Source organism: Castanea sativa, chromosome 5 (assembly GCF_040712315.1).
Source record: "Castanea sativa cultivar Marrone di Chiusa Pesio chromosome 5, ASM4071231v1".
NCBI lineage: Eukaryota > Viridiplantae > Streptophyta > Magnoliopsida > Fagales > Fagaceae > Castanea > Castanea sativa.
In genome coordinates, this window is record NC_134017.1 from 40987553 (window position 1) to 40999057 (window position 11505).

Here is an 11505-nt window from a genome sequence, read left to right on the forward strand (position 1 = left end):
AACATTTTCATAACAAATTTTAGTGATAAATTGTAATTGGTTTTATATATATATATATATATATATATATATATATATATATAAAGTGTAAATGAGTAAAACAACTGTGCATTTGGTTTATTCAAGTGGCATTGTTCCACTGGCCCTTCTTTCTTCTTCTTCTTCTTCTTCTTCTTCTTCTTCTTCTTTTGTTAATATCGTATGTTGAACTCTATTAAAATAACAAATTGTTACAGTATTTTCACAATTGTCAAAGGTGTTAAGTTTTTATAGGTCAAAATAAAATAATAAAAACATCATACTAGGGCCAACCACAACTAAAAATAAAGGTATTGTGGAAAAAAGAAAGTGATACATCTACAATATTTTTTGCAACATTTCCATAACAAATCACAGGTGGTAAATCATAGGGTCAATGCTCAAAGTTACAATAGTTTTGGTTTATTCAATCAAAACTGTTTCACTGGCTTTCTTTCGTTTTTCTTTTTTTGGAAATATTGCTTATTGAGATCGCCTTTTTTTATCTGCATATGAGCTATTACCCTAAAAGAATAAAATATTATCACAACAAATTACAACAATATTTTCACAATTGTTGAGGTATTAAGTCTTTATAAGCTAAAATAAAATTAAAAAAAATAGCATACTAGAACTAACCACAATTAAAAATAAAGGTATTGTGAAAAAAAAGTACAATATCCACAACATTTTTCACAAAACTTTCATAAAAAATCATAGTTGGTAAATTGTTATTAGTTCTAATTTAAACTTAACAATGAAAATACTTTTTTGCCTACCAATAACAATCCATAACAATCTATTATTTTATGATTTGTTATGAAAATGTTGTGAACATAGCGTTTCTCTTATGAAAACTAGCTATTTTTCGGGGAAATATTGTCTATTGAACACGCTTTTTATTTTTATTTTTATTTATATTTTTATCTACATATGAGCTGTTACCCTAAAAGAATAAAATATTATCATAATAAATTGTCACAATATTTTCACAATTGTTGATGTGTTAATTTGTTATAGGCTATATATATATATATATATATATATATATATATATATATATATATATATAAAATATTGTAACCAATCACAATTAAAAATAAAGGTATTGTGAAAAAAAAGTGTGACATCCACAACATTTTTCATAACAAATCATACGTGGTAAATTGTTATTGATTCTAATTTAAACTTACTAATGAAATTAATTTTGTGTACCAATAACAACCTGTAACAACCTACTACTGTAGGATTTGTTATGAAAATATTGTGAACATAACATTTCTCTTATGAAAATATTAAGACATTTTGTTATCATCATAATATTTTCACAACTACTAAAATGTCAATTCTTTACTAGTCAAAATAAAATATAACAAAATTATAAAGGTATTATGAAAATGTTGTACCATTATGTTGTGTTTCTAGATTTTTTTTTTTGTTTAGTCAACTTTGTTGAACCAATATTTACTATTTCACATACAGTTTTTTTGGGTTGACTTTTTGTATTTTTTTTATTGTATTTTTATATTTACGCACCATTTTAAGTAAAAACACATAGTTTTACACACACAAAAATAAATAAATAAATAACTTATGATAAAAACACTTTTCATCTTTTATGTTTGAGGTGGGTAGTTCACAATTTCTTCTTAAACTTTAAAATCAAGCAAATTTTCCCCTTAATATTTTGGAAAAGAGCAAATATGTCATATTATTATTCTCTCAGTTAAACCCTAACCAAAACTTATGATTCTTAAAATATTACATTGTGTAATGTCTAAAATACTCCCACTAAATTTTAACATTCCAAAAATTTCTACATATATTTTGAGTTTTAAATGGTAGTAATGCTTAAAAAGTTGAAATGGTGATCTAAGGTGTTTTATTTATTACCTAAAGAGCATTGATTTTCTAGGTTTAAATCTTCGAAACTTATAGTTTATCTATACATGCCTTTTGTTATCTTTTTTTTTAAAAAAATTTCTTGCCTAAAATGGTTGTTCATTAAAAATTAAGGAAGCTAAATATTGCACCTAGACTCATGTAAACTGATAAAGAAGAAAGTATGAATGAAAAAATTTTCATTGTGTATGGTTGAAGGTATTTGATGAAAAATTTCAATTGTAGCATATGACATAATTCATTACGAAAATTTATATATTGTGATAATGTCTTTGCTAAGACACTGTCACAATATTTAGATTGCCAAAATAAGCAACTGAGTTTTGCAATTGTTTATTTTGGAAAATGATGATATTCGCTATCATTCTTAGAAGTTTTTAGTGAGTAGATATTGTCTTTAGCAAATAAGTACTAAGAAACTATTATAGTAAAATAGATATTTATATGTTAAATAACTACCACAACTTTGTGTGTGATTAACTATTAAAATTATTATACGAATAAGATAAACTTTGTAAGACACACACACACACACACACACATATATATATATATATAGTTTCATACTTCCTCAAATATAAATTTTATTTTAATTTTCTAAGAGCTAGCACCACCCTACCTACTATATAAAAATAGGGGGAGATTGTGGATACAACCTCCCTTGTTTTTTAGAATTGGTTTTATTTATTTTTTATTTTTGAGAAGGAAACACCGGAACAGTACTGGTTCGAGTGTGCCGACAAAGAGAGAATATTATAATATACAAAAATAACAATCACAAAAAATAAGATGGCCTGCAGACCACTCGAACAAAAGAAGGGTTTGTGTGTCAAAACAAACGAAGAGCACTCCGAAATTTCCTCCCATTTTCTTAACATCACCTTTGGTCTTCACCACACAAATCCAACACAAACCCAAACCCAAACCCAACCCCCCACCACCTCATCTCTCTCTAAACCTTAACCCAGCCGTCTTTACTCTCCTACCTCCTAGAAGCCTAACCTTACATTACACTTTAAGAAAAAGTCAAAACTTGTAAGAAAACATATTCAACATCGACCTTAAATAATTAATCTTAATAGTAAAAACTAAAGGATATATCAACTTGAACAAAATATCTCTCTATCTTCCTTCCTTTCTATCAAAAAAGTCAAATTTATCAGAACACCACCCAACACACAGACTTACAATACAAGTAGAGAGAAAGGAGCAAACTTGTGTCTGTTTCTGGCTTTTTTTGATCTCTTTAGAGCTAATTCAAATTCACCAAATAAAATCTATATAAAAATTTACAAAAAAAGAAAAGAAAAAAGTGAGCTTGAATTCATAAAAATCTCCGATCTTTCAATGGACTCCGATTTCTGGACCTCTCGTCTCGCCGCCGCCAAGCGCCAATACACGCTTCAGCACCACCATCAGAGCTCCCACCTAGGTGAGTACCTCCATATCCGATCTGGGTTTTTTTATTTTTTATTTGATTTTTTAAAGCTTTGGTTTTTTCAATGTTTTTTGTTTTGTTTTGTTGGGGTTGGATTTAGATCGGTTGGGTATCGATGATTTTGAGGTGGAGGACGAGGTCCGACCCGATTTTCCATGTCCGTATTGCTACGAGGACTTCGATATCGTGTCACTGTGTTCGCATCTAGAAGACGAGCACTCGTGCGAATCCAAAGTCACTGTACGTGATTCTTTACATATATACCCTCATATTTGTACCTTTTGTTTTAGTTTGTATGTTTGGTCTGTGAGAGAGAGTTAAATGATTTTGTTTTCCTTATTTGGTTAATGTTGGAGAGTTTGATCTTTGTTGGTAAAGCTGTGTATGCCCATTTTGATTCATTGCCGTACTAATATTTCTTTGCTTTCATTGAGTGCTTCATTTTTATTGATGTCTTGCAAATCATAATGTTTTTTATTTTTTTTTTTTATTTTAAACACCCATCAAAGAAAAGGAAAAAAAATTGTTTTTGTTTTTTTTTTTGAAATTTGTCTAGATAGTGTAAATAAGGACTAAAGGAGGGACTTAAGAACCATTAATTTCTTTGTGATTTACATTTATTTGTGAAAATGATCGTTTTCAGTTATGCAGACACCCATACATATACAATTGTACAATTGTACAATAAAACGGTTGTGTAGTAATTCTGTCGTGCTCCAATGATATTAGTATTAACAGAGAATCTGAAATTACATCTTTAGGTGTGGAGGCACTATATTCATCTTCCGGAGCAGTTGTGATTTTTTTTTTCTTTTGCACTGTTTTTTCTCAAGGAAACTCATTGATTGGCATCATTAGAATATTTAATTAATTGGTTAGATGCATATAAACAAGGAAAGCATGGAATCAGCAATCTGTTAGAGAATTTCAATAAGAAAAGCCATTGTTACTTCTTACCTCCTTTCTTTCCACTTTGGTTGGTGAGTTCTCATGTTCCATATCAGAAGTACTGCTGGTTTACATGTACAAAATATAGGTGAAAAGCAGTGGACACTGCAACTATACTTAATACAAAATTTGATGAAGGTGATATCTGGGTTGCACCGACACGCCGTTTTTGGCGACGTGTCGGTGTCCGACACGTGTCGGACACCGGAACCGCCGCGATTCGCCGGACTCCGGTGTCCGAGAAGTGTCCCCCTTTTTTTTTCGTTTTTCCGACACGGAGCTGACACGGCACCGACGCGGCTCCGACACGGCGCCGACGCGGCTCCGACAGTCCGACACGCCAGCAGTGAAAAAAAAAGAGAAAAATCACAGATTTTTGACATATGGACTTACCCCCACCGTTGATCTCATGATACACCTAAACCAAAATGATGAAACCCACATCTTCGTTCAGTCATTTGCCCCGAAACCCACAGCTCTCAGCCTCTCGGCCCTCTCCCTTCTCAGTTGAGAACCACCGACCCTTCCTCTGATCTCCGCCGCTGACCTGTCTCTCGCCGGAGCTAAATCGGGCCGATCGGCGAGCTCTCTCTCTCTCTCTCTCTCTCGGCGACGCCATCCCTGTCCGCCTGTCCCTTCCGATCTCTCTCTCTCTCGGCGAGCTCCAGGTCCGACGCTTCTCTCTCTCTTTTTTTTTTTTTTTTTGGTTGTTCAGATATTTGAGTTGTTTAGCTGGTTGGGTGAATGAGAATATGAGATGGGTAGTTTATTTATCTTAACTCTTATCACGTTTTTTTTTTTTTTTTTTTTTTTTTTTTTTTTTTTTTTTTAAACCCACTCTCACGGTCACACAGTGACCGTGTGTGACTGTGAGATTATTTGCCATATTGTGATTATGTTACATTATTTGCCATATTGTTACTTGTTAGTTGTTACTGTGATAAGTTTAATTTATTTATTAAAGTTGAATTACTTAAATATTGTAGGTGATTTACTAAAATGAATATTGAAAGTGAAAAATCAACTGAGGCAGTTGCTCCTTTAAACTTTTGTAGTTTGATTTGTACTCTAAACACTTTATGTATATTATTGTATTACTTTGGGTATTAATTTGCTTATTTGTAGTTGTTACATAATTTAATTTTTAAACATAAATGTATTTTATGTCTAAAAATATTTTAAAAAATGCCTAAATATAAATTTTAATTAATTATTTAATTGCCGTGTCCATGCCGTGTCGTGTCCTTATTTTTCAAAAATTGCCGTATCGGAGTGTCCGTGTCCGTGTCGTGTCCGTGTCCGTGTCCGTGTCCGTGCATCATAGGGTGATATAAGCTAAGTCAAAGAGGAATGATATGATTCAAGTGTCAGATGTTACATGGACAGCCAAAAATCGTAATAATCTGGTTTGAGTTATCTGCATAAGAATTGGTGGCTCATCATTTAACTAGCATCTGGCTGTAGACAAAGCATATGCCAATATAAGGTTAGGATATATAGAGCTAGAGACATATCGGGAACAACATTCTGGCTTTGAGGCATAAGCATTGTGAGATACACAACCATGAAGGATCCGTTTTTTTATTATTGGTAAGTTACACATGCATTTAATGGGTCTTGAACTCACTACCTCACCCTTAATCTAGAACTTATAAGGGAAGGAGGTGCCAGTTGAGCTAGAGCTCATTGGCACAACAATCAACATATTGTAACAATTACTGGCCTATCTCATTGTTTTGGGAGTCAGTAGAGGTCCAATGACACTATTTTTTTCGTGGCTTCTTCCCTTTTATATTTTAATTTATCTTTTATGTCCACCGTAGTGCATAATTTATCCAACCCCTTCCAATACTCTAGCAACTTTAACTTGAACAGATTTTTTGTGAGTAAGTAATGATTGTGTTGAAAATTGACCCAAATTTTTTTATTTTTTATTTATTTTTTATTCGGTAACCTGTTTTAGTATTCTTGGTGTGGAAGGGAAGTTTTTCCCTTGTCAAAGAAGTGATTTAGTATTCTTTGACTGCCAAGGAATAGGAATTGGAGTCTTATATGTAGGCATTCTATTAAGGGTTTGGTGGCTTAGTCTAATGGACCTCGCATTAGAGAGAGGAGAAGACTCTAGCAGAACATAGAGTGAGTTTCTTCAAAGATTAGTTTGTCAATTCTAACCATGTGTATAAGTAGAGTTTATCTTCTGTTTGAGTGAGAGAACCCCGAAGGGTGTACTGGGGTTCTAGGATTGTGAGGTTATGTTTGGTAACAATTTTTGTTTTCTATTTTCAAAAACTTGTTTTTGGGAAAATAAAGAAAAAACAATTTTTTTTTTTTTGTATTTTTGAAATCAAAAAACATGTTTGGTTAGTTGAATTTTTTTTTTTAAAATTTTGAAGAAAAAAACTAGAAAATACTAAAATATGTTGTTGCTAAGATTTGAACTCTAATGTTAACTCATTAAATGAGATAGATTCATTAAATTAAATGTGTGTTTTCATTGACTTTTGAAAATTAGAAACTGAAAACACTCTTTTGCTTGTTTTCAGTTTTCTTCACAAATTGAGTTTTGTGAATAGGGATGGCAATTTAGATCCGGCCCGCGGATACCCGGCCCGGCCCGACCCTAATGGGCCGGATTTTACCCGGCCCGATAAAGAATAGGGTCGGGTATGGGTTTTTAAAAAAAAAAACCCGAAGCGGGTTCAGGTCGGGTCCGGGTTTTATAAAAAAAAATCCGAAACCCGCCCCGGATAAAAACCCGGTTATGGAGGATAAGACATTTTGTAAGAATTTCTTAGTCTTTTTCATTTGTTAGTTGGAGGATAAGACATTTTGTAATTTCCTAGACTTGTGGGATTTATTTTATAGCTTTTTAAGTGATTTGTTGATTTAAAATCTTAGTTGTGATTTGTTGATTTATGATTAACTTATAATTTGGTTTGATTTGGTTGCCCTATAATGTGGCCTAAATGCCAAAATTTGGCATTTGGGCTATGTTAAATGGCTTGAATAGGCTTGAATTTAGGGAAAAAATTTAATGGGCTTCAAAAAAAAAAAAATTTTTGTTAGGCTAGATTTGGGCCCAAGAAGATAAACAGGGCCCACGGGGCCCGTGGGGCCCGGTGGAGCGGGTATGGGCCCCGGGAAAAAAAAAACCCGATTAATAATCGGGCCGGGTCCGGGTTCCGGGTCTTGGCCCGCGGGTCGGGTCCGGGTATGCAAAAACCCGGCCCGAACCCGACCCGTTGCCATTCCTATTTGTGAATAGTTTTTGTTTTTAGTCCATTTTAGGTTGCCAAACAAGGATTTTAGTCTTAAAAATAGAAAATTGTTTTTGGATACAGAAAATAAGAAGAAAAAACAGTTACCAAACATACCTTGAGTGTCTCATTTGTTCATTAATTTGTATTGACAGCTTGTTTTGGGTGTAATGGGATGTGAGTTAATTTGTGTTGTGAGAGGTTTTCAGTGTGTATTTTGTGTGGTGTTTGTGAGAGTTTGTTGCTTGCCTTTTATTGTTTTGTGCGTTTTCACAAAACATTGTGTTTTCAATCTATTAGCAGTTATTATTATAAAACACAGCTTATATGGTCAGTGTTATGTCGTCTATATTGCTTCATTTTGTAGATTGAATCTACAGGAGATCCTCCATATACATATACGAATGCTATATACCTAAATCCCAAGATTTGGTGATGGATGAATTCAATTCTTAGATCATATCTGTGGTTGATGCCCTCAATGTGGGGAACTTATTTTTCCTTGTACTTAACCAACGAGAATACTGGCTTCTCTGACATAGTTAAAGTTTTCAAGTCCAGAATCAATCAAGGAAGAGAGGGGGGGATTTTTTTTTTTTATAAGTAAAGAGGGGAAAATAATGGAAGAGAAATGAACAAAGTGAACATCTTGTTGTGGCTAATTGTTTGTTACTGTCATTCCTACTCTGTAGGATTAAGGGAGGATGGCATGTTAAGTACTTGACTATTTTCTAGTTTTGATTGATGCTTTCGTGTTAATAGTCTCATTCTGATTCCACTTTTTCCTTGCAGGTTTGTCCCATTTGCTCTGTTAAAGTTGCACGAGACATGCTAAGTCATATCACGCTGCAACATGGACACTTGTTCAAGATATCCTTTTAACTGAAAATTCCATCACTGTTGTTTCTCTTCACATGACTTAATTGGCTTTAAAAGAGTATGCTTGTGTATATGATCGGTTTACTAATTGATATCAAAACTGAATGGCTGTATAAGTTTCCTTTAACTGAGGATTACTTGCAGAGACGACGCAGGTTACGTAGAGTTGCAATTCCTAACAGTCAGGCACTGTCTCTCCTGGGTCGGGATCTTCGTGAGGCCCATCTGCAGGTGCTTCTAGGGGGTGGTGGATATCGGTCAAACAATGCTAATGTGTCTACTGCAGCTACTGATCCATTCCTATCATCACTTATTTTGAACTTCCCTGCATCTGAAGCAGAAGAGATTTCAAAATCTGTGGTAAACAGTGCTGAGGACTCTTCTGTAAAGAATGTAGCACCAACACACATATGGAAATCAAGGTACTGATATAGACCTAATTTCCTTTGTGACAGGATGCTTGTTATTTTAATGGTATAATGTTCTTGTCATGGTTATGGGTTGGAAAAAAGACAACCATGAAATTCTTATCCTAATATTTTTGATAAAATAATTGTCCTTCGGTTAAAATATTTAGAATATTTAAAATCAAGTATTAACCTAGTGAAAATAGTCAAATAGTATGTACCTGTACAATAACTGAAATCATGATTGAAGTCATGATTTCAAACCTGAAAAATTGTGACTTAGTCACAATTTCTGTTGTTTGCAGTGTGTGTACGTATACACCATGTGCAGCTGCCAGCAATCACTACTTTTCATTGTGGTGTCCCATGTTCCTTACCTCCACCCTCTCCTCCCAACTATTTACCTATATATATATATATATATATATATGTAGAACATTTTTGGAGGGAGATGGGCCGGCTGGCCCAAAGGAGATCACTGTCCAGAAAGCAATCCTAATTGTTTAGTTAAAATACGTTAAATAATTGTCAGAGTCACCAAGAGCCTTAGCTCAAATGACACCTGATGTTTCCAGTGGAGATGTTCATGGTTCAAATCCCCTCTCTCTCATTGTAACCATCAAATCATCAAAAAATAAAATATAATTGTCAAAGTCTAGCATGAAATCATGATTGAAGTCATGATTTCAAAGTTGAAAAATTGTGACTTAGTCACGATTTCTGTTGTTTGCAGTGTGTGTACGTATACGCTATGTGCAGCTGCCAGCAATCACTACTTGTCATTGTGGTGTCCCATGTTCCTTACCTCCACCCTCTCCTCCCCACTATTTACCTATCAATATATATATATATATAGAACATTTTTGGAGGGAGATGGGCCGGCTGGCCCAAAGGAGATCACTGTCCAGAAAGCAATCCTAATTGTTTAGTTAAAATACGTTAAATAATTGTCAGTCACCAAGAGCCTTAGCTCAAATGACACCTTCTGATGTTTCTAGTGGAGATGTTCATGGTTCAAATCTCCTCTCTCTCATTGTAACCATCAAATCATCAAAAAATAAAATATAATTGTCAAAGTCTAACAACCCTGTTGTACGTGCGTCTTGCCAAAATCCTCTTGTGAGATGTAGTACCCTCCTAAATGATTTTCACCTTTGATTTCTAAATTTTGTTTTGAACTTTTTTTTTTTTTTTTAGGCATGACTTGAAACTTGGGACCCATCCTTTACCATGTGAGCCAGGGCTCACAAGCATGTTTTTCCTTTTCTTACATCAAAATTGTTTGCTGAAGTAGTGCAAGCAGTGGGATGAGGCAGGATTAGGGATTCCTCTATCATTTGGGCAAAATATGTTGGACAAATTTTATATATATTGCAAAACATTTTTTGATGTCTTGATCCACCATATCTGTATCCAACTAGACTTATCATATAAATTAAGAAGTAATTTAATCACAGACTTTGGTGGTGAGGAAGCTTTTAGTCTTGCCCAATCTATTTGATCCATTTAATTTATGCTTTTGTAGCTTTTATCCAACTATGAACATCTCTCCTAAAACCCTTCTTTTGGTCCAACTATTAACATCTCTCTCTCCCCTTGCAGCTTCGATCCTTCTTTGAGTTATGAAGAGCGGGAAAAAAGGATGAAACAAGCTGCTGGAAGAGCAGGTTTTATGCAAGACCTGCTTTTCACAACTCTGTTAGGCGAGTAATAGAAGCAGTAAGTTAATTCATAAATAATTGAATGTGAATTATTTAGAATTCTTGGTAAGGGGGTATAGTTGGGTGGGATTGTGATGGTTTACGATGTTTGGCATTGGCAATGCAATATGTGCCTCATATGGATATCGAAGCAGCACTATGAGTGCCTGATAATTAGTTCCCATTCTTGTTAGTGCCCTCTCCGCTGGAGATGTACTTACATTCTGATAAAACATTCCAAAACGATCTATTAGCTTATGAAAAACTTCAATTTATGAAATGGTTATTCTATTGTTTTGTAAACTCTTTTATTAAGAAAAATTCCAGCACAGAAAAGATGGAGCCTATGCTCTGCTACTTTCCGGGGGTAGGGGGGGAAGCAGATGTACTGAAGAGAGAATTCCATGATCCATCCAATGAAGTACAAGAATTCAATGAATTATATTCAAGCAGCTTATGGAAGGGATTAAAAGACAATAATTTTGATGAATATAGTAATTCATTTGTAGGCGTCAGAATATTTTTTAGAATTTAAGTTTTTTCATTATTTCATATGTAAGAAAGCATTCCAAGAAAGCTAAAATTGAGATTTCAGAACGATTTTAGTGCAAATTTGAAATTTTAATGCTTAAAATCTGTTTGAAAAACACGATTTTCAAAAGAGAAGCTATTCTCCTATGTAATTTTACCAAAACGCTATTAATAATATTTGCTACAATGCTATAAGTCTCTCTCTTATTTTTTTTTTAAAAACACTATTGATAATAATTGTAGGGGTATTATTGTAGGGGTATCGGGCCTAGTAATTTATGAAGGACGGCCCAACGAGGTCTTTTGGGCTAGAAACCTAAATCCGAAAACATCAAAATGATCGTGGAGTTATTTAAGTGTCCCATACCATCCGAGGAGTAGATTTGTCCTCGGAATGTTAAGCCGAGGATACACAGTATACGTGG

The 11505-nt window shown here is 33.9% G+C and overlaps 1 protein-coding gene across 1 annotated transcript; it reads left to right on the forward strand.

The window, feature by feature from the left end:
• Window positions 1-2760: 2760 nt before the first annotated feature.
• Window positions 2761-10852, forward strand: LOC142636540 (protein DEHYDRATION-INDUCED 19-like). Its single transcript, XM_075810795.1, has 5 exons — window positions 2761-3352; window positions 3459-3598; window positions 8356-8433; window positions 8581-8864; window positions 10452-10852. The coding sequence occupies exons 1-5, from the start codon at window positions 3268-3270 to the stop codon at window positions 10558-10560; spliced, it is 696 nt and encodes a 231-aa protein (XP_075666910.1). The 5' UTR covers window positions 2761-3267; the 3' UTR covers window positions 10561-10852.
• The last annotated feature ends 653 nt before the right edge of the window (window positions 10853-11505 follow it).